We start from the raw sequence: 25952 nt of genomic DNA on the forward strand, positions 1-25952 counted from the left end.
CCATTTCTTGGCTAACGAAGGAATCAGATGTAACGTCCCTAGGGCTCTCTGAGCGTAGTACTTTATGGACTTGAACAGTGTTCTGCAGTGAGTGTGTTGAGGGAGAAAAGGCGTGAGAAAATCTGAAGTGTGAGTGGTTGACTGAGAGAGTGTGAGTAAATGTTGTGTGTGTATGTGCGAGTGTTTCAAACAACAAATCTCGATAGGGGGTAGCAGAAGCCTCGGAAGTTACGTCCTGTCTTTTTGTCATAATATTTTCCTGTTAATTTCTTCTTTGCTGGTTTGTCGTTACATAATATTATTGTAATAATAAGACAAAAAGCATTTTTAGAAAGAAATGTATATATTGATTCTATCTATGAATACAATACAATGAATTATTTTCTATATTAATTGGTCCAGAAAAAGCAAAAAAAAAAAAATAAAAAAATGAGACAACATTTATGAAAATTAATTAAAGAGTTCATCAATCTGTACATATTGTTGTATTGTAATCAACCATTTGTCTTTACTTCTTTGTATACAACTACAGTTTCTGACTAAAATTGAAAAACTTAAAGTAGTGATGAAGTTAAAATTGATACTCAAAACTGAAAAATTAATCATGTATACCTTTCTTGCAAGTTCAATCATTTTGTGTTTATTAAAATTTGGCAATACTTTTAACCACCGGTTTGGAATTCGGTTTCAAAGGCTGGATATTAGAGCGAAATATATGTGGTAGGTGTGTTTTAATCTGAAAGATGTAATTAATGGTTTGGTATATAAAGATAGGTATAGACTAATGTCATTTTATTATTTTATATATTTAATTAAACTTTTCTCAAAATACCCATTACGTCCTTTCTAATTTTCTAATTAATATAATTTGCCCTAAATATTATAACGAACTCCAATTTAATCCGTTCAAGTTTTATTATATCCCAAATTCAATCTATAATTTTATTTACTAATTACATCTAAATTTCTAATAATTACCAATTAGTCTCCCAATTAAATAAAAAATCCTACGGACGTCACAACTAGCAGGGCCTATTCTATGGTTTTGAGGATTGAAAAACAAAAGGAAATCAACTCAGGGCATTGTTATACAAGTCTCTAAGAGACGAGAAATTCAAAGAAATTTTCAGAGGAAGAGGAATTTTACATACAAGAGAAATCAAATATGCAAAGAATGTGGTAAATCTGGACATCTGAAGGAGGTCTGCTTCGAAATTCTTGGGTATCCGAATCAGTAAAAGACACTAATTGAGCAAAGAAAGAAAACAGGGCTTGTAGCACATAAAGTTGCAGCAGCCACTACACTTGAGGAAATAGTGCATAGTGTGGTTGATGGAAGATCCATGACAGAGATTATAAGGTCTAAGCTTCATAGATACTTTGGAGGGATGGGATCACAAATACCAGCCTCTTCAAACGAGGACAATACAGAATTTTCAAGTAAGTATTCCAGAAACACAATTTTAGATAATTTGTTTGTTGATGCCTGGATTTTAGACGGTGGAGCAAGCACTCACATATGCAATGATTCTTCACTCCTTGACGAAGTTAAAACTAGTATTCCTAATACTTATATTGACTTAGCAGATGGCACCAAACACTCTATAAAATGCACAAGTAACTTTATCTGATAAAATCAGTTTGGACAATGTTCTGTTGGTACCTGACTTGAAATTTAACTTGTTGTCCAATAGTAAATTATACAATGGCTCATCTATCAGATTCAAATTTTCCAAATCTTATTGTGTGATGCAGGACCACAAGACTAAGGATGTGGTTGCAATAGCCTGATTAATAGGAAAACTGTATATCCTCAAGAAACACTCCTTTGACAAAGGTCATATAGAGGCTGTTATATCTTCCAGCAGTGAATGTCGACTTAATTCACCTTATATTTCTACAGAAACTTGGCATAGAAACTAAGGCATTCATCACACAATGTAATACTTCAAGCAGAAATGATACAAGGCAATGTAACATAACCTATACTTTGTTAAGTCTGTCCTCAAGCTAAATAGCAAAGGCAACCTATTCCCGCTAGTACAACTACATCCCAGAATTATTTTGATCTAGTTTACATAGATATATGGGGACCGTATAAAGAGTATCCAATTTCAGAATGTATATTCCTACTGACCTTAGTTGATGATTACAGCAGAGCAAGCTTGGCCTTTTTAATGCAATTCGAATCTCAAGCTATTAATTTGCTAATTGACTTTCATAAAATGATACGCACTCAATTTGATAAAAGAATTAAGGTCATAAGAAGTGATAATGGATCTGAGTTTCTTGGTGAACAGTGTCAAAATTTCTTTAGAAGAGAAGGAATAATACATCAAACATCGTGCATTTATACTCCCCAATAAAATGGTGTTGTAGAAAGAGCACAAAAACCTTTTACAAATAGCTAGAGCATTGATGTTTCAATCTAATGTGCCTAAAATGTTTTGGACAGATGCAATTCTTTCAGCAACCTATATAATTAATAGGATACCTTCACATATTTTAGAATGGAAAACACCATATGAAGTGTTATATAATAAACCATTGAATTACAATCATTTTAAAACTTTTAGGTGTTTGTGTTTTGCAACAAATGTACTACCCTATAAATCCATTTGATCTTAGAGCACATAAGTGTATATTCTTAGGATATGCTCCAAACTAGCTATATTACTTGAATAGAAGGATTAATTTAATCTCTAGAGATGTAACATTTAAAGAGGATGTTTTTCCTTATATGGGACAATAGTTTGACCCTATCACTTGTCCCATACCTCAAATGCTTGACGATCTGGACCAGAAGGAAACTGGTAACTCCTAGCATGCCTCAGAAACTGATCAGAACAATGAAAATAGGGATTCTGCAGAAAATTCACTTGAAGAAGGAAATGAAGATGTAAATCATAGACCTAATGAAACACTAAGAAGATCTTCCAGATTAAAGGTTAGACCAATAAAGTTCCAAGACTTTATATGTTCTAGCAGCCTTGATTCTTCAGACTTACCTACAATCATCCACAGCCACTCAATGTATACTTGCTTACTCAGCTTCCCAGCTTCCACAAGAGCCTAGAATGTATTCTCAAGCAGCCAACAAAAGAGAACGAAGAGAAGCAATAGTTGTAGAACTTTGGGCATTTGAAGGAAATCAAACATGGGAAATAACTAAACTTCCTCACAACAAAAGAACTATAGGCAGCAAATGGATTTTTAAGATCAAGGTCAAACCACATGGATCCATAGAAAGATATAAAACTAGATTAGTGGCTAAGGGTTATAACCAAATAGATGTATATATTACATTGATAGTTTCTGACCTGTGGCCAAGGCTGCAACAGTGAGAGTTCTTATCGTTGTTGTTGCTAAATTAAAATGGCATTTACACCAATTATATATAAATAATGCATTCTAGCATGGAACCTTAGATGAAGAATTATATATGAAGCCACCTGAAGGATATAATGTCCCTGAAGGGCATGTTTGCAAACTAAGCAGATCTCTTTATGGCTTAAAACAAGCCTCAAGGCAATGGAACTTAGAATTTACAGCAAAATTGGAAAAACAAATTGCGTCATTTAGTCAAAACATGATCATTGTTTATTTACTAAACTAACACCTGCAGGATTTTTTTGTTTGCTTATATATGTGGATGATGTCTTAATTGCAAGTCCATCAAAGCAAGTACTTACAGAAATTAAGCAATACCTAGATAGGCTTTTCACTATTAAGGACCTTGGACCAGCAAGGTTCTTCCTTGGTCTGGAAATTGCAAGGTCTAATCAAGAAATTACAATTACTCAAACAAAATATATAAGAGAAATTGTGACAAATGTAGGATTTATGCAGGCTAAATCCACTTCAACCCCTCTGCCAATAGGTTTTAAATTCACAGTTTTTGAAGAAGAACAAATGTCAAATCCTGAATCCTATAGAACGCTTCTGGCAGACTATTGTACTTAGAGTTCACTAGGCCTGATACTTGCTATAGCACTCAACAACTTAGCCAGTTCATGCAACACCCCTGCAATGCACATTGGAACACAACACTTTTTCTTGTGAGATATCTTAAAAGGACTATGGACAGAGGATTGTAGTTTCCTTCATAGGCATATTTCAATATCATTGCATTTTGTCATGCAGAATGGGCTACATGCAAGGACACTAGAAGGACCTTGAGAGGTTATTGTGTGTTCCTTGGAGAAAGTTTGATATCATGGAAGACGAAGAAACAGACCACCGTGGCTCGCTCTAGTCTGAAGCAGAATATCAAAGTATGGGATCAACTACTTGTGAGCTTATATGAATATACAACCTTCTTGCAGACTTACAGATTACAGTACTTACTCCAATTCCATTCTTTTGTGCCAACCAAGCAGCCATTTACATTGTAGCTAGTCTTGTTTTCCATGAGAGAACAAAATGCCGTGGAATAGATTGTCATTTTGTATGAAGTACAAAGAAGGATTGCTTGCACTTAAAACACATTCCAACCAGACATCAACCTTGTTATGTTTTTACCAAAGCTTTATTGTATAATTCTTGAAAAATTATTATGTTTATTGTACAACTGAAAAAGTTAAAACTTATGACTAGTATAATGGTATTTTAATTAGAACATGTCTATATTTTATGTATCTAAATATTTTAGAGAGATTTTCATGAGTACTTGTATTCGGTTTGGATATGCTTTTGTATTTAATATTTTATGCAGTGTATTTCGTAATAAATCATTAGATTTTACGTTGAGATTTTTTACATTAAAATGTATTGATATTTCTGTATTTTGCATCGAATCATTAGATTTTACGTTGAGATTTTCTATATTGAAACGTGTCGATATTTTTCATTTATATTCATTGTGTAGTTTCCTTCAAAGATAATCGAAATCTTGGAGAAATTATCATTTTGAAATCTTACATACCATCTACCAAATAAAATTTCTACTATAAAACCCCCAACGTTGCCTCACTCTTGTCTCGTGCAATTTCTCCTTTGATCTCTTTTTCATCATCTTGCTCACTTATATTCTTGCTCTGTTATTTTATATTAATATTGTTCAAATTATCTCTTTTTTATTTGAAGTTTTTCTTGATGGTCGACAAAATTTGAGTGCTTCATAAATGATGACAATATTTGATTTTTTTAAAAAAATTTTGGATTTTATTTTTATTTTTCTTGGTATTTTTCCATAACCTTGAATAATTTCTTTGATTAATCTTAAGGATTAAGGAGGATAATTCTATGTTGATTAATCAAAATAAATTAATTGTTATTATTATGGGTGACTCAATGTCCAAGAAGGAGTGGAATTGCACTAAATCAGACGCATATCTCTCTTCTTGATGGTTAAATTATTGTTATAAATTTTTTTATGCAAGTAAAGATTCTGATGGTAATTTTTTTTCTATGAAAAAAGAATAAGGAAGTCTTAATTATCTATGTCGAATGTTATTATTCTATATCTCAATTTTTAGGGGCTGGGGCTGTAAATTTTAAATGTCAATTGACCTGATTTTGTTTCTTAAGCATTTTTTTAATTATTTATACACATATTTATATGTTACCATGATATTAGTCTTGACCATAATTTTTATTTTGATTTAAAAATTACAATCGGAGAATTTTGCTTATTCCTAAAGTACAGCCCTATGTATCCAGTAACAAATTACTGTAATTCTCTAAGCTAGTCAAAAGAAGAAAAGGGAAATTTAAAGAGTAAATCAATCCGCGTATCCCTATAATAATATACCCTATGCGGACATGGTTAACAAAATTTTCTTCTATTATTTTTAATTGTATAGTGATGTAGCCGGTGATATATGCCTAGTTTGTTACTGGATACATTAGGCTGTTACGTTAGGAGTACGCAAATTTGAGCTAGATTTCACCACATTGACTAGAAAGTACATGCTAAGCTGCAAGCTTGTGGATGTCGATGGGGATTAAGGAAATTATAAATGGAATCACACAAATGCCCTTAAAATGGGCATTTACAACGGTCAGGCCGAAGATCCGCGCACTCTCAATCGAGATCAGGTCCGACCTGCGACTCAGCTCAAAGGACCCTTTGCTGAGGGCCATTAATTTGCCTGATATCCTACAAAGTAAGATCACAATATGTGACACAATTCAAGTGAACCCCTTCAGATAGGCAAAGGGATCTATTCAAATATTAGACATGCATCATGTACAGTTCATTTATGGTAAGACATTTATTACACTAAAAATCTATATTCAATACATTGAGATTCTATCTCTAACCCTTTTACTGACTTAAATATCGAAGGGTTTTATTTGAAAACCTCCCAAGCCTAATTGTTTTCTCTTTTCTTAGGTCCCAAAACCATTTTGAAAACGCAAGGTAGCTGAGCGACCGGGATCAGATGCCAAAACTATAAAAATTATGTGGAACATCAACTGCAAGCTTCACTTGCCATTCGCCTCAAATGGGTTGCGCTATCACAAGGAACTCACGTTCGAGAGGGTGAGGGCACGACCCGTGGCGATTCAACCTTGAGATTACGCCTCAAATGGGTTTCTTTTGCATTTTAATTGACAATATAAGATTATTAGTCTTGCCTTTGTTAGAATCTTCATTGTCACCGATACTTTCTTAAGATAACTTTGTACTATATTTTTTCTGTTCTTCCTTTTTTAGTTATGATAAGTAATATAGTTTTGTTAATTCTTTTTTTTTTCGGGGAGTCAAATTTAAATTAAATATATGAGGACTATTTGCGAGATTTAGGACAATGAATACTAGGAGATGGAGTTTTTCATGTCAAGATTGGAGAAATTTCACTTACTTATTTGGTTAAATTCATTTTGACCCCCTTATATATCAAAATATCAAAGATTCTCCTATAAAATTTTTAATGTAAAAAATTACCCCTATATTTTTAATAAATAATCACAGCGCCCCTGGTCAATTTGAGCCTATTTTTTAGAAACAATGACTAAAAATACTCTTCTAATCAACCGATCAAACTAGGCCTATTAGCATATAATTATTTTAATTTATAATATATATAATTTATACCTATTAAAATATATTAATAATATATATAATTATAATTTATAAAAAAAATTCAAAGTTATAATTATAACCCCCACCGCTGCCCACTTTGTCCCCACCCCCACTCCCCACCCCTCACCGCCCATCTGGGCGACACAACCGCCCTCGCTGGAAATGGCAAGTAGTTATTTATAAATTTTAACATTATTAAAGTAGGAAAAAAAAAGAATATGCACCATTCTTTGTTTTTTATATCTAGTCTGACATAATAAATTTACCAAAAAGTTTTTTAAACTGATATAAATTAGTTTCCTCCTCACAAACACATTTTACACAGAAAAATTACAATAACTAATCGAGAATTATTAATCCAAAGCCTTAAGTAGAGTTCATAGTACTTACTAAAATAAATAAATTTTAACAATATACATAACAAAAAAAAACAATAAATATATATATATGTACAATACCAAAAAATGGACCTACAGCAAACGAATTTCATAAAAAAATCATGGCAAAATAGATTTGTCATGGACTTTTGCAACGAAATATCGTACGTTGGCAAAAGGTACACTGCTTTAAACAGCCGTTGAAATGATCATCAACATTATCATCCGTTCGTTGTAAATTTTCATTGCAAAACGTTGTTTTAAAGTTTGACTTTTCATATTTTGCAATGGTATATTAGTGGTAATGTTGATGATCATTTCGTTGAAAATTAATTTTTATTTGCAATGATATTTGAGATAGAAAAATCATTGTAATATTGCAATGCATTTTCCCATCAATAGTCCATTGCAAATATTTTAATATGAGCCGTTGCAAAATAATTTTTATTTACAATAACATTAGAACGAAAGTCGTTGCAATATTGAAATACATTTTTTGCATCGACATTCCGTACAAATTTTGCAACAAAATATTTTGCAACTAAAGTTATTGCAAAATCGCAATGCATTTTTATAAAGACAATCCATTGCAAATCTTTTTTCTTTGCAGCAACATTTTCAACCTAATCATTGTAATTTTTTTCAAAATTTTTAAATTTAATAAAATTATATTTCATTTGACTCTAATAATCTATACATTCAAATATAATAAAATATTTAAGCCAAAATACATATAATAAAGATAACTCAATACGATCCACAAAATAAAGATAATTCAATACAATCCACAAAATAAATGTCATATAATTTAAAGTATTCATAATTACAAAAGGGGATCAAATTCATTTTCACAATCTTCTGAAGGTGACTAGTTGGAATGGGATGACGAATTATTATCACCGAAAGTATCTTTTGATTCGCTAATATCTTCTTCTGAATCCCTACAAAATAACAAGTAAATCATTAGTAACAAATATGATATAATATTTAAAAATATTTTATTAACAATTCAGTAATATAAATTATCTTACATGATATCCTCCAGAGTAATGACATTCAATGGAGTTGTCACAAAAAGAGGGAACTTCTGGCGCTGATACATATGGTGGTGGAGGTGGTGTTGAGGATATAGGCAGGTGATGGCAATGGGGCTACTACAAATGGAGATGAGGATGGCGTCTCTCAAGCTACAGCTGAAGGTGGAACAAGCGATGGGGTGGATGACAATGTAACCCTATGACCTTTACCTCCTCATACCATATCTACATGAACTTCAAGTTTTACTTGAAGAATTTAAATTGAAAGTTAACTTAGTTAAATTAGTTTACTTAAAGGTTTTAAATTGAAAGTTAACTAAGTCAAAGTAGTTTATTAAAATTTTAAATTGAGACTTAACTAAGTTAAATTAGTTTACTTGAAGGTTTAAAGTTAACAGTTAACCAAATTAAATTGGTTTACTTAAAGATTTTAAATTGAGTGTTAACTAAGTTTAATTAGTTTATTTAAAGGTTTTAAATTGAGATTCAAACTCTTTGCTAGATACTTCGGGGTATTGCCGCTTCTCAGAAAATATTGGGAACGCGCAACCAAAAGCGGTGATAAAAATACGTAAATTAAAATAAAAACATAATAAAACAATAGTTTCAAGGGGTGTACCCTTGGAGTTCCCGAGCGTTTGATGTCATAAATAACAATAAACAATAATAATAAAATTAGCGGGGCTATTGGTTGAATAAAAACGAGTTTAAAAAATTGTAAATCAAAATTACCTCTTTGATCTATTTCGCAGCTACTTCATTTGATTCGTTCACCCAAGGCTTCAACATAGAAACTCTCTCAAGTTGCGCCCACACCATACTGGAATCGGGATCCCTCAACTCTCTTTACTAGAAGAAAATTAGGGAGGAGTGTGTATTCAAGAGGGGCGACCGAGAGGTGGAGTTAAGATGTAGGAAATCATTTTGTGTATTCTGTATTCATTCATTAGTTATTCTAAATAACTAATACACATATATATACCAAAAAGAATCGGTATGGCAAGGGAACGCATTGGAAGCGTGAAATAAAAAATAATTAAAACAGTTCAAAGGGGTGTTTCCTTTGAAATTTTCGGACATTTGGTATTTGTCAAAAGCATAATAATCAATATGTAAACATGCTAGAAAAGTGGCTAGAAGATGAAACAAAAAGCATAGAAACAAAAATGAAACTTTACTTTTTTCTTGTTTCTATAGTTGAGCAGCAACGTGCATTGGTTCCCTTTACGCTCTCCCATTCCGTTCACTTTAGGATCAAAATTAAAACCACTCTAATTTGTCCACAGCACACTAAGGAAGAGATATAGTTATTTTTCTATTGATAGACAAAACAAAGAACAAGAAGAAAAATAACTCCATACTAACACTATTTTTTAGTGCTTTTAGAATGTTTTATGTTCTAACTTGAATCCAATTCAATGTAGAACAAAAAGGAGAACATTTTTGGAGAGCAAAGCGAACAAATTTCGGGGCTTAGGCGCTGGTCATACATGATGTGTGTAGTTTTGCATATTACATATAATTGAATTCAAAATTTAATTACTACCAAGTTTGCCCTCCAAGGTAACCTATACACACATGGGTTATTCAATTGGTCTGTAGGTATTTGTTGTAACGTTGAGACACCGTTCAATGTAAATAGTAATCACAACAAACACATGGTGCAGATGAATGCAGATTCGAGCTTTACAGCTGGTATCCAATACCCAAAAAGTATAGTAGTAGTCATGTTTAGACTCAATAATAAATTATACATTGATTATAAACTTTCGGACACTCCCTTTTTTATTGCCCCTTTTCATGGCAATTAATGCAAACATCTTTTGCAATCCATGACTGCTGAACTGCCTTCTTTTTTCCTTTGCCCATACCCAACTAGGCAACAAGAGCGCTCTGAGCGCTTGCAGTAGCTGATTTTGTCTAACCCTTCTTTCTGCTCCAGTGTCCGGCTCCTTTGCCTTTCGTTTATCAAGTTGAAGCCTACCCTACCAATACTGAAGATGCAGACTTTTCAATCATTGCCTCATACTGGACTAACATATTTATCAACTCATGAAGGTGTTTGTCAAGCCCATTCATATTATAGTTCATGATAAACGGATCAAAGGAGGGAGGAAGAGACTGAAGGATCACGTCAATGTATGTCTCTTTTTCAAGATCAGGCTTCAAGTCCTTGAGCTTCTCCACAAGGGATAGCATCTTAACCCCTTGCTCTTGTATAGAAGACCCTTCAATCATCTTGGTATCCAAAAATGCTTTTGTCACAGCATATCTAATATGCCAATCCGAAACCGCATAAACCTGGCTTATGCAGAGCATTATCGATTGGACATTATCATATCTATCATACTGTTTCTGATGTCATTGGTCATTGACGCCAGTACGATACTGCGAACCTTCCGATTGTCCTCATGCCATTTCTTGAACATCAAACGTTCTTCGTATTTGGACCCTTCCGACAAGGCCCGAGGAAGAAACCTATCCAAAACATCGGTCTGGTTCTCAAAATCTAGGACAATTCTAACATTTCGCAGCCAATAATTGTAGTTTGTTCGTTAAATTTATTACTCTTAAGAATTGCAGTGAGTGGATTCTTAAACATCTGCATAAAATGTAAACAGAAATTTAGTAGATTATTCTAATATTATATATCAAGTTTAAGACTTGGTCTTTAGTCACTAACCTGTCCCACTATTTCTTCAAAAATCCCACCACTCTCAAGTGGGATTTTTAGGAAATCATTTTCTAGTGAGCTTGGAGTCCACAAACGCAATTGTCCATGCCCCGCTTTTACGATTCACACGAAAAAAGGCTTTATGGGAGGTAACCTATACCATTCCCATCCAATGAGATCCCCAAGTTATTTTGCTTCGCCTCTTCACGTGATCCCGAGGACTCCAAGTGAATCATGCTACTTAGCGTTAGGCCCAACCCATCAACCAAAGGAATATCTCAACTGCTGCACTCCACGACTTGTGATACGGAAATAGGAGTATATTCCATTCATTCCCAACAGAGTGTAGCTTTGTTCCATTTCAAACGTGCCACGGCTCGTGAGACCACGAATGGGTGAAAGTAGCATCCACACAACATTACTGTGGATGGAAGGTTTAGATTTAATCAAACTATTTAAATTTTAATCCATTATGAGTCTAATATTTAACTTGGACCATCCAAGTGAGAGTTAAGTTTGTTGTAATCAAGACATCATCATTATAAGATTTTGCATGAATCAGTTTTAATCATTGAGTATAAACCGATGCATTACAAACACATCATACTCCAAATATTGAAACATACACCACATGCAAAAATAAACCTAGCACGCCCCTGTTCGATGATCACAAGCCCAATCCTAAGTTACCCACTAAGCCCGTAGTGAGTTTATGGTCAATATAGGGTGTGGCCCTACCTATTACAAAATAGTAACCCATTATAATTCTAATGGGCCTTCCTCTTTGTTTTTCTTCCGTCGTGAGCTCTGTCCAACAGGCCTAGGCCTTCCTCTCCTTGGAAGCTCACATTTATCAAAATAATAAACTTCACAATACTTACTACATTCATTACAACTGAAATGGGAAACCCCAATCAAAAGTTATGGGGTGTACAAAAGGAGGGAGAAAGCAAGCTTTATTATTTCAAGGCTAAAAATGCAAGAAGGAATTAAAACAAAGGCATGCATGCCTCACCCAATATAATATTAAACCATGCATTCGGCCAATGGGCTTTGTGATCATCCCCATTATTTATCCAATAAATAATAATTAACACATTTATATCAAATATAAACATGTTATACAAATAAATACAATTCATTTATTTAACAATAGATATCCAATATCTAGTACCAAAAATATAATTAAATGCAGAAAATAGCACACTAATAATGTAATTTGAAAATGGATATCAACCATAAATCCAATGTACAAGCTTTTTTTAATTTGTTTTGAAACCATTTTCAAATTAATTTATCTCACGATTTAATTTTAAAAAAATTCAATTTAAATAAATTTAAAATTAGCCAAGTTTAATAATTTCAGAAAAATTGCAGAAATAAGAAAAATGTACTATTCTGAAAAAAAACAGTACAAAACGGCCCAGTAGTTCGGAACAACAGACGGTCGGCTACTGTCGGCCGCGTGCTGGGCGTGCGCGCGGGGCGCCCGGTCGCTCCCCTACCGGCATGCACGCCAGCCGGCGCACGAGCCAAGCAGGCCTGCGCGCACCCGGCCGCTCGCCCTACTGGCCAATGACCAGCCGACAAGGCAACAACAGCCGTACAACTCCATTTTTCAATTTTTCTTTTTGAATGTATGCAATTAAAAAAACTGAAATATAACCATGCATTTACAGAAAATCCAATTTTCAGAAATATTGCAATATCCATAATTTAAAAGTAAAATTAATACAAATTTTCTAAACACATAACCATGCTTCAAAGGCATTAAATATGCTTTCCAAAAGCAAATTAAATACGTTCTGCATGCTCAACACCGAATTACATGTTAATCCTAAAGCCACAACACCGAATCGGGCTCTGATACCACTGAAAGAATCGATATGGCCCAGGAACGTGGTGAAAGTGTGAAATAAAAATAATTAAAACGGTTCAAAGGGGTGTTCCCTTTAAGATTCCCAAGCATTCGGTGTTTGTCAAAAGCAAAAACATATAAACATGCTAGACAAGTGGCTAGAGGATGAAACACAAAGCATAGAAACAAAAATGAAACTTTACCTTTTTCTGTTCTATGTCCTCCTGTTCCGTTCACTTTAGGATCCAAATTAGGACCCCTCTAATTTGTCCACGCCACACTAAGAAAGAGATATAGTTCTTTTTCTATTGCTAGATAGAACAAAGAACAAGAAGAAAAACAACTCCAAACTAAAACTATTATTTACTGCTTTCGGAATGTTTTATGTTCTGGTTTGAATCGAATTCGATGTAGAACAAACAAAAGAACATTTTTGGAGAAAAAAGAGAGCAAATTGCGTGGCTTAAGTGCTGGTCATACATGATGTGTGTGTAATTTTGTATATTACATACAATTGAATCCAAAATTCAATAACTACCAAGTTTGACCTCCAAGGCAATCTATACACACACATGCATATAACCTTAAATCATGATGAAATAACCACTCAGTTATCTTGATCATGGTATGGAGTTTCAACTCCTCCTTAACTTGCTCCAACCTCCATCAAATGCGCTTGGACTTCAAGTATGAATCGAGGTTGATTTAATCAAATTAAATTAAGCCCAATCAAAATTCATTGGACAATAATTAATTAAATTAATTTTAGCCCAACTAAGTCTAAAGATTCATTTAGTCCAATTAAATAAATCTAAACCGAAACTCAAATTAATTGATCCAATCAATTAATTTAGTCAAACCAAATAAATTAATTCAATTAATTTTAAAGATGTTAAGCCCAAAATTAATTAATCCAATTAATTAATTCTTGAGCCATCCATCAAATGGGTTATTAAATAAATGATCCAATCATTTATATATTCTCCTTAGATTAATTTAATCCAATTAAATTAATTCATTTTTTCTTTCTTAATTAATTCCCTTTGGCAATTTATGCAAACATCATACGTGAATTTTGACTATCGACCCATCGTGGACATAGGACCGATCGAAGCGTTTGCAGCGGCTGACTTTGCTTCATCCTTCTTTCTCATTCAGCACGCTTGCCTTTCGCTCTTGATGGGAAACCTTCAAATTCAATACTGACAGCGCACATTTTTCAATTGTTGCCTCGTATTGGTCCAACCATTTTTATCATCTCATGAATGGTCTTTAAGCCCATTTAGAGTAAATGATAAATAGATTGAAGGAAGGGATGAAGAGATCTGAAGGATTACGTCAATGTACATCTCCTTTTAAGATCAACATTAAGGTCTTAGAGCTTCTCCATAAGGGATTGCATCTTAACCCAATATTTGTGTACAGACGGCCTTCAGTCATCTTGGCTTCAAAAAATGCTTCCGTCGCGGTATATCTAATATGCTGGTTTGGTGCCTCATAAATTTGATTTATGTGGAGCATTATTGAGCCAATAACGTCCAGCCTGTCATACCGCTCATGGATGATAGAAGCATGTATGACGCTGCGGACCTTGCGATTGTCCCTATGTCTTAATCCCGAACGCCAAATATTCTTTAAGTAAGAACTCCTTTCGCAAGTCCGATGGAAGTCGCTTTTCCATGACATAAGCTAGGTTTGAAAATCGAGGACAATCCTTCGATTTTCCCAGCCAATTTAATTGATTGTGTTCCATCAAATAAATCTCAAAAATAAAACTGGAAAACGGATCTAAAACATACATTCTAAACACAGAGCAGAAATAATAAGTAGATCATAGTGATATTGAGTTTGAGTTAAGACTTAGTACTTTAGTCGTTAACCCCTCCCACTACTTCTACAAAATCCCACCACTCTCAAGTGGGGTTTTGATAAAATCCTTTCCTAGTTGTCTTGAAATCCAAAAGAATAATTTAAGATGCCCATCTTTTGCGATTCACATGGAAAAGGCCTCGTGGGAGGCAACTGATGTCATTCTCATTCCATGAGATTCCAAACATAGTTTGCCTCACTTCTTCATATGATCTCGAGGACTCCAACCGAATCATGTAACTCGGTGTTAAGCCCAATCTATCAACCAAATTACACCTCATTTTTCGCCTCCCACGACTCGTATGACAGGAAAACAATGAGTGTGTTCCTTTGTTCATAACAATAATATAGCTTTCTTTCTATTCCAAATGTGCCATGACTCTAGAAACCACATTTGGATAGCAATAGCATCCTCATGATATTTTTATGGATGGAAAGCCTGGACAGATCAAAATGCCATTTGGATCCAAGTCCACTACGAGTTTAATATTTATTTAGTGTTGGGCTCATTCCATCGACCAAATCTCACCTCAACTGTTGCCCCCCATGATACCTGAAATAGGGAAATAATGAGCGTGTTCCTTTATTCACAATAATGGTGCAGCTTGCCTCTAGTCCAAATGTGCCACGACTCGTGACACCACACTTTGGTAGTGGCAGCTTCCTCACCACATTATTTGGGAATGAAACCTTTGGACAGATCAGACCATTTTGATCGAAGTCCATTTTGGGCCCTAACACTTTATTATTTGCATGCACAAATATTCAGGGGGCTCTATCTTCGAATCTATCGTATGCAAAATAATTAAGCATACTCCTGTCGGATGATCACGAGCCAAACCTATGCAACCCACTGAGCCCGCAATGAGTCTTTGGTTAGTCTAAGGTGGCTCTATGCTATTACTAAAGTAATTTACCCATCAATATGTATATGGGCTTTGTAACTTCTCCATGGGCCTTCTTCTCCATGAGCTTGCTTTAAAATAAAACACCTCACCAAAATTCCTATACTACTCGCTTCATATTTAAAAAGAAACCCTGATCAGAAGTCAGGGTGAGTACAAAAGGAGGGAGATAACAAACCTTATTATTCCAAGGCCAAAAACTAGAGGGAGAGAGAAGATAACATTCCAACCATAAATATAAACATACTGGAGGTTGTGGGCTTCGTGATCCTCCAACCATACATTCCATAATATACATCCCACGTAATATTACAACCATGATATCTAGTATCACAAAATAAACTATACGAAGAACATACAAGTTCGCAATTTGCAAATAAAGGATGATAAAAATATGTGTGCATCCAATGCACATAATAAATCCAATTAATTATGCAATCAATTTTTAACAAAATGCAACTTTGTCCAAAATAAATTAAAATCAACACAATTAATAATGAAAAAAAATCCACAAAATTAAATTTTCAAAAAATAGTGAAAAACAGCCCAATCGTCGACCGTCGGCCTTGCAGCACGCGCTTCCGTCGTACCTGCGATCGTAGCCAGGCTGCTGCACGTGCTTCCCAGCATGCACGCGTGCCTGGCCGTGCGTGCTGAAGGATCGCGTGGTATAGCCCAGGAACGCGCTAGCGGAAACATAACGCACAATAAGGAAAAATGTACGCGAGAATTAAATGAATCCAAGGGGTTTACCCTTGGAGTACACGAGCATTCAATGTACTAAAATAAAAACAAACATGGGGCTTATGTAAAAAGCATCAAAACTGAAAAACACAATGGCGAAAAAAACGATACCTTTCATTTTTCACGGTCGCTTGAAATATCCTTCACTTGAGGCTCCAACGTAGTAACCCTTTAATTTGTCCACACCATACCAGATTCGTAATCTCTATGTTCGCTTGTTAGAAGAGAATTAGAGAGAAAATGCACCAAGTGCATTGAGAGAGAGGGGCGACCGAATGGCTAGTAAGAGAGGAGAGATTTTTTTTGTGTTGTGTAATTGTAATTATAATTATTTCATAAATAATTATACTACACAAATATATACCTTTTTTGATAATGAAGAATGTCTCTAAATATATTTTATTATCTACAAGGTATATTTCTTTTTATTCCAAATAAAGAGTTCCCCAGAATGGCAAGAATTGCACCTTCCAAAAATACAATTTGATAGCCATTTATTTCCTTCCATGGGCTCAAAATTAGTGGGCTTAGCCGATTTTTACCTTTAAAAATCAGAAGCCCAATGAATTTTTATCTAAATTCAGTCTAATAAAAATTTAAGTTTATGAACCCAATTTGTATTTAATCTGATTAAATACAAAAGCCCAAATTATCATTAATATTTAATAAGATCCAACTTATTAAATTATAAGTACAAGTCCAAATATAGATTAATGCCATTAATTTATTTTTAGGCCCTTTCCATCTAATGGATCCCTCTCTCTTTTTAAGTAATTCAATTACTTGTGGAATTAATTCCAAATTAATTCTTTGTTCCTTTCCGTTGATTTATGTGTGACTCCTTAGGTTCATCTCAGCTAGACTTGGGCTAGTATCTAACACTATTATTAATTAAATCCAATTTAATTCATAAATTTTGATTATCCCTTAATCAAGAAAGCCCGTCACAATGGGTAGCCGTCTAGCAACGGTTCATGGCATTAGAGATTAGGTGAATTACCGTGTGAACATTTAGGCTCTCGAGTCCATACGGGTATGGTCATTGCGTCTATCATCTCCTGACCTTAGTCTAGGGCATGGAATTAGGTGTCGGGTCTCATCCTAGATTAGTGTTTATGCTTAATACTTGAGATCGCCAAGTTTCTTGACATACGAACCTCCTTTTCCTATTCGATCAACGACTGTGGCCACAGTTTTATAGAGCATTCATGCATCTTCAAGTGTGTAGGAGATGGATCCTCTTCTTGAAACTCACCGTCCTCGCTACAGACTCCGACTCCACTAGATAAGGCTTAAGATGATCATGTCTGTGACACAGTCATCTCTCTCGCACTAACCCAAGCCAGTCATCGTTTGCATGTGACTGTCATGATTCCTTAAATTTGATAACTACTCCCATACTATCGGAGCTGGGGACTCAAATCATACCGACCCAGCCTCTAAGGCTTCCATACAACGAGCCCCGTGAGTTAGTTAGTTAGTTGACCACCTTGTCAACTAATCCACTCATCCAACGTCTATCGCCGATGAATCGCAGCACTCAATCAATGAATGCAATACTCAGTGCAAGTCTCAATAGGACTCTCGACACCCAATCTCGAGGTTCTCGACTTTGAACATTTTAGACCAACCCTCTGACATTGGTTTCATTGCCGCCATTCAATGCGCAACCCAACTACATGGGTTATTAAGTGGTCTGTGGGCATCTGTTATGACGTCAAAGCAGTGCTTGACGTAATTTGATAAGCACAACAGATACGTGGGCCGAAAATGAATATATACAATATTCCTCGGGATAATATTAAATAAAAATAGCTTGAATGGTTCTCATAACCGCCAATCTAATTAATTTTTTTGGTTACCTAGTCCAACACAATGAGCTTGGATTGTTGTTTCGAACATGGGCTGATGCATGCAAAATCTTAACAAACGAGACCTACAAAACAACATGTTAGCACTTCGATGCCCAATTTTGTACTAGATTTAAGAAGAGATAATCGAGAAAATAAAACAAAATAAGAGATTGAAGTATAAAGATCGAATCATGGTAGAAAATATGTGTCTTCCCAGCTGATGGGGAAGCACACCTGGAAAGCCAAGTGTATGCCACGTGGGGATGGCTGGGTATGGACCATGGGCCAATCATCCTTATTGGGCCATACTTCTAGGCTGAATTCAGGGACACCTTGGACTCCTACCCTCCTTCATGGGCCATTAAGCCTTATGGGCCGTTGGCGTTCAGGTACTGGTCATCCTTGATCCTTTTTATACTTCTTAGGCTGAGCTTTATTTAGGCTATACACATAATTCAGTTTGTCCCCCACTCTGTAAGTGACCTGCAACATTCAAATAGAAACGTGAACGTGCCTTTACTTATTTTTATATTGCACTTGTAAAGAATTAGTTATGGTAGTTATTCAGCTAACTGATATGTACATATAGACGAAACAGTTGTCTTCTTCGTGTGAAGGAAACAAGAATCACTTTGTAACAATTCTCTCTTGCAAACACTCTCTGTAATTGTGAATTCATCAATGGAAGTCTTGACTTTCTTTGTGCACGTTGTCGCCATTTTCACATGATATCAGAGCCATCAATGATGGTCTCTGGTCTGTGTTAAACAATCTTTACAGCACTTAATCACAATATTGTTTCAAGAAACTTCAAGAAAATGGAATAGCTGAAGATCCAGAAGTTCTGAAGCTTCATCCTAGTGATAATCCTGGTCAGAGCCTTGTGATAAACCCACTAGACAGAGTCCAACTACCTATCCTTGAACAAATCAATTAAAATAGCACTAGGTGCCAAGATGAAACTAAGTTTCATCAATGGAGAAGGCAATAAACCGACAGAGAACGAAAAAGAATTGGAGCAGTGGATTAGAGGAGACTATGTGGTAACCTCTTGGATTCTTAATGTATATCCAAGGACATTGTAGAAAGTTTTCTATACACATCTACACCTAGAGAATTGTGGATTGAACTTGAAATTAAAACGGTTGTGGGATGAATTGGCATGTATTACACCCACAACTCAATGTACTTGTGGTGAATCTAAGGAAGCAGCAAATACTAAAATGGGGGATCAATTGATGCAGTTTTTAATGGGCTTACATGAAGACTATGATCATGTAAGGAATCAAATACTTATGATGGATCCACTTCCTAACACTAGCAGGGCTTATTCTATGGTTTTGAGGATTGAAAAACAAAAGGAAATAAACTCAGGGCATTGTTATACAAGACTTTAAGAGACCAGAAATTCAAAGAAAGTTTCAGAGGAAGAGGAATTTTACATACAAGAGAAATTAAATATGCAAAGAATGTGGCAAATTTGGACATTTGAAGGAGGTCTGCCTCGAAATTCATGGGTATCCAAATTGGTAAAAGACACAAATTGAGCAAAGAAAGAAAACAAAGCCTGCAACAAATAAACTTGCAGCAACCACTACACTTGAGGAAATAGTGCATAGTGTGGTTGATGGAAGATCCATGACAGAGATTATAAGGTCTAAGCTTCATAGATACTTTGTAGGGATGGAATCACAAATACCAGCCTCTTCAAATGAGGACAATACAGAATTTTCAGGTAAGTATTCTAGAAACATAGTTTTAGATAATTTGTTTGTTGATGCCTGGATTTTAGACAGTAGAGCAACCACTCACATATGCAATGATTCTTCACTCCTTGATGAAGTTAAAACTAGTATTCCTAATACTTATATTCACTTAGCAGATGACACCAAACACACTATAAAATGCACAAGTAACTTTATCTGATTAAATCAATTTGGACAATGTTCTGTTGCTACCTGACTTGAAATTTTAAGTTGTTGTCCATTAGTAAATTATGCAACGGCTCATCTATCAAATTCAAATTTTCCAAATCTTATTGTGTGATGCAGGACCACAAGACTAAAGATGTGGTTGCAGTAGCATGCTTAATAGGAAAACTGTATATCCTCAAGAAACACTCCTTTGACAAAGATCATATAGAGGCTGTTATATCTTCCAGCAGAGAATGTCGACTTAATCCACCTTATATTTCTGCAGAAACTTGGCATAAAAGGCTAGGGCATTCATCATACAATGTAATGCTTCATGCAGGAATAATAAAAGGCAATGTAACACAACCTATATTTTGTGAAGTCTGCCCTCAAGCTAAACAGCCAAGGCAGCCTATTCCCACTAGTACAACTACTTCCCAGAATTATTTTGATCTAGTTCACATAGATATATGGGGACCATATAAAGAGTATCCAATTTCAGAATGTACACTCTTATTGACCTTAGTTGATGATTACAGCAGAGTTAGCTGGACCTTTTTAATGCAATTTAAATCTCAAGCTATTAATTTGCTAATTAACTTTTATAAATGATACTCACTCAATTTGATAAAAGAATTAAGGTCATAAGAAGTGATAATGGATCTGAGTTTCTTGGTGAACAGTGTCAGAATTTCTTTAAAAGCGAAGAAATAATACATCAAACATATTGCATTTATACTCCCTAATAAAATGGTGTTGTAGAAAGAAAGCACAAACACCTTTTACAAATAGCTAGAGCATTGATGTTCCAATCTAATGTGCCTAAAATATTTTGGACAGATGCAATTCTTGCAGCAACCTATATAATTAATAGGATACATTCACATGTTTTAGAATGGAAAACACCATATGAAGTGTTATATAATAAACCAATTAATTACAATCATTTCAAAACTTTTGGGTGTTTGTGTTCTCCAACAAATGTACTACCCCATAAATCTATTTGATCCTAAAGCACATAAGTGTTTATTCTTAGGATATGCTCCAAACCAACTATATGACTTGAATAGAAGGATTAATTTAATCTCTAGAGATGTAACATTTAAAGAGGATGTTTTTCCTTATATGGGACAACAGACTAATCTTGTCACTTGTCCCATACCTCAAATGCTTGACGATCTGGACCAGAAGGAATCTATTAACTCTGAGCATGCCTCAGAAACTGATCAAAACAATGAAAATAGGGATTCTGCTGACAATTCACTTAAAGAAGGAAATGAAGATGTAAATAATAGACCTAATGAAACACTAAGAAGATCTTCCAGATTAAAGGTTAGACCAATAAAGTTCCAAGACTTTATATGTTCTAGCAGCATTAATTCTTCAGACTTGCCTACAATCATCCACAACCACTCAATGCATACTTGCTTACTCACAGCTTCCCAGCTTCCACAAGAGCTTAGAACTTATGCTCAAGCAGCTAACAAAAGAGAATGGAGAGAAGCAATGGATGTAGAAGTTAAGGCACTTGAAGGAAATCAAACATGGGAAAATGACTAAACTTCCTCACAACAAAAGAACAATAGGCAACAAACGAATTTTTAAGATCAATGTCAAACCAGATGGATCCATAGAAAGATATGAAACTAGATTAGTGGCTAAGGGTTATAACCAAATAGAATTTATAGATTACATTGATAGTTTCTCACCTGTGGCCATGGTTGTAACAGTGAGAGTTCTTATCGTTGTTGCTGCTAAATTAAAATGGCATTTACACCAATTAGATATAAATAACGCATTCTTGCATGGAACCTTAGATGAAGAATTATATATGAAGCCACTTGAAAGATATAATGTCCCTGAAGGGCATGTTTGCAAACTGAAAAGATCTCTTTATGGCTTAAAACAAGCCTCAAGACAATGGAACTTAGAATTTTACAAAAAAATTGGAAATTTTTGGCTTCATTCAGTCTAAACATGATCATTGTTTGTTTACTAAACTAACACCTGCATGATTTTTTTATTTCCTTGTATATGTGAATGATGTCTTAATTGCAGGTCCATCAAATCAAGTACTTCAAGATTTTAAGCAATACCTAGACAGGCTTTTCACTATTAAAGACCTTAGACTAGCAAGGTTCTTCCTTGGTCTGGAAATTGAAAGGTCTAATCAAGGAATTACAATCACTTAAACAAAATATATAGGTGAAATTGTGACAAATGTAAGACTTATGCAGGCTAAAGCCACTTCAACCCCTCTGCCAATAGGTTTTAAAGTCACAATTTTTGAAGAAGAACAAATGTCAAATCCTAAATCCTATAGAAGGCTTCTGGCAGACTATTGTACTTAAGGTTCACTAGGTCTGATATTTGGTATAGCACTCAACAACTTAGCCAGTTCATGCAACACCCTTGCAAGGCACATTGGAGCACAACACTTTTTCTTGTGAGATATGTTAAAGGGATTATGAACAAAGGATTGTATTTTCCTTCAGAAGCATAATTCAATATCACTGCATTTTGTGATGCAGAATGGGCTACATGCAAGGACACTAGAAGGTCCTTGAGAGGTTATTGTGTGTTCCTTGGAGAAAGTTTGATATCATGGAAGACGAAGAACAGGCCACCGTGGCTCGCTCTAGTGCTGAAGCAGAATATCAAAGTATGGGATCAACTACTTGTGAGCTTATATGGATATACAACCTTCTTGCAGACTTATAGATTACAGTACTTACTCCAATTTCACTCTTTTGCGACAATCAAGCGGCCCTTTACATTATAGCTAGTCTTGTCTTCCACGAGAGAACAAAATACCTTAAAATAGATTGCCATTTAGTACGAGATAAGTACAAAGAAGGATTCCTTGCACTTAAACACATTCCTACCAAACATCAATCTTCTTATGTTTTTATCAAAGCTTTATTGTACAATTCTTGAGAAATTATTATGTTTATTGTACAATTGAAAAAGTTAAAACTTTTGATTAGTACAATGGTATTTTAATTAGAACATGCCTATATTTTATGTGTCTAAATATTTTAGAGAGATTGTCATGAGTACTTGTATTCGGTCTGAATATGCTTTTGCATTTAATATTTTATGCAGTGTATTTCGTATTGAATCATTAGATTCTATGTTGATATTTCTGTATTTTGAATCAAATCATTAGATTTTACGTTGAGATTTTCTACATTGAAGCGTATGGTTATTTTCATTTATGTTCATTGAGTAGTTTTCTTAAAAGATAATCAAAATCTTGGAGAAATTATCATTTTGAATTCTTACACACCATCTACCAAACAAAATTTCTACTATAAAACCCCCAACGTTGCCTCACTTTTTCTTGTGCAATTTCTCCTTTGATCTCTTTTTCATCATCTTGCTCACTTACATTTCTTTCATGCTCTGTTATTTTATATTAATATTATTCATTTTATCTCTTTTTTATTTGAAGTTTTTCTTGATGGTTGACAAAATTTGAATGCTTCATAAATGATGGCAATATTTGATTCTTTTAAAAAAAAATTGGATTTTATTTTTATTTTTCTTGGTATTTTTTCATACCCCTAAATAAATTTTGTTTGATTAATCTTAAGGATTAAGGAGGACAATTCTATGTTGATTAATCAAAATAAATTAATTGTTATTATCAGACACAATTCTATGTTGATTAATCAAAATAAATTAATTGTTATTATCAGACGCCTATCTCTCTTCTTGATGGTATAATTATTGTTATAAATTTTTTTATGCAAGTAAAGATTTTGATGGTAATTTTTTTTTCTTAGAAAAAAGAATAAGGAAGTCTTAATTATCTATGATCGAATGTTATTATTCAATATCTCAATTTTTAGGAGCTGGTGTTGTAAAATTTAAATTTCAATTGACCTGATTTTGTTTCTTATGCATTTTTTTAATTATTTGTACACATATTTATATGTTACCATGATATTAGTCTTGACCATAATTTTTATTTTGATTTAAAAATTACAATAGGAGAATTTTGCTTATTCTTAAAGTACAGCCCTATGTATCCAGTAACAAATTACTGTAATTCTCTGAGCTAGTAAAAAAAAAAAGGGAAATTTAAAGAGTAAATCAATTCGCGTATGCCTATAATAATATACCCTATACGCACATGGTTAACAAAATTTTCTTCTATTATTTAAACTGTATGGTGATGTAGCCGGTGATATATGCCTAGTTTGTTACTGGATACATTGGGCTGTTACGTTAGGAGTACGCAAATTTGAGCTAAATTTCACCACATCGACTAGAAAGTACATGCTAAGCTGCAAGCTTGTGGATGTCGATGGGGATTAAGGAAATTATCAATGAAATCACAGATATGCCCTTAAAATGGGCATTTACTACACGGTCAGGCCGAAGATCCGCGCACTCTCAATCGAGATCAAGTCCGACCTACGACTCGGCTCAAAGGATCCATTGCTGAGCGCCAACGATTTGCCTGATATCCTACAAAGTAAGATCACAATACGTGGCACAATGCAAGTGAACCCTTCATATAGGCAAGGTGATCTATTCAAACATTTTACATGCATCATGTACAATTCATTTATGATAGGACATTTATTACACTAAAATCTACATTAAATACATTGAGATTCTATCTCAAACCCTTTTAATGACTTAAACATCGAAGTGTTTTAGTTGGAAACCTCCCAAGCCTAATGATTTGCTCTTTTCTCACGTCCGAAAATCATTTCGAGAACACGAGGTAACTAAGCAACCGGGATCAGATGCCAAAATAATAAAAATTATGAGGAGCATCAACTGCAAGCTTCACTTGCCATTCGCCTCAAATGGGTTGTGCTATCACAAGGAACTTACATTCGGGTGGGTGAGGGCACGGCCTGGGCCGATTCAAGCCTGAGATTGCGCACCTTAAAGGGGTTTCTTTTGCTTTTTAACTGACAGTATAGGATTATTAATCTTACCTTTGTTAGAATCTTCATTATTACCGATACTTTCTTAAGATAGCTTTGTACTATATTTTTTCCGTTCTTTCTTTTCAATTATGATAAGTAATATAGTTTTGTTAATTATTTTTTTTGGTAGTCGATTTTAAATTAAGTATGAGAACTATTTGCGAGATTTAGGACAATGAATACTAGGAGATGGAGTTTTTCATGTCAAGATTGGAGAAATTTCACTTACTTATTGGGTTAAATTCATATAAAAATATTTTATGAACAATTTAATAATATAAATTATCTTACATGATATCCTCCGGAGTAATGACATTCAATGGGAGGCAACTTCAGGCACTGATACATATGGTGGTGGTGGTGGTGGTGATGATGAGAATATATGTAGGTGAGGCAATGGAGCTACAAATGGAGATGAGGATGGCGTCTCTCAAGCTACAGGTGATGGTGGAACAAGCGGTGGGGTGGATAATAATGTAACCCTATGACGTTTACCTCCTGGTACCATATGTACATGAACTTCAAGTTTTACTTGAAGAATTTAAATTGCAAATTAACTTAGTTAAATTAGTTTACATAAAGGTTTTAAATTGAAAGTTAACTAAGTTAAATTAATTTACTTATAGTTTTAAATTGAGACTTAACTAAGTTAAATTAGTTTACTTAAAGTTTAAATTGAGCGTTAACTATGTTTAATTAGTTTATTTAAAGGTTTTAAATTGAGAGTCAAACTCTTCGCTAGA

At 34.4% G+C, this 25952-nt stretch overlaps 1 protein-coding gene across 1 annotated transcript; it reads right to left on the reverse strand.

Annotated features, from left to right (window-relative positions):
* On the reverse strand, positions 10425-10763 carry LOC110011888. The gene has a single exon (XM_020693473.1). It carries the CDS (start codon positions 10761-10763, stop codon positions 10425-10427), a length of 339 nt encoding a protein of 112 aa, XP_020549132.1.

Source organism: Sesamum indicum, linkage group LG4 (genome assembly GCF_000512975.1).
Source record: "Sesamum indicum cultivar Zhongzhi No. 13 linkage group LG4, S_indicum_v1.0, whole genome shotgun sequence".
NCBI lineage: Eukaryota > Viridiplantae > Streptophyta > Magnoliopsida > Lamiales > Pedaliaceae > Sesamum > Sesamum indicum.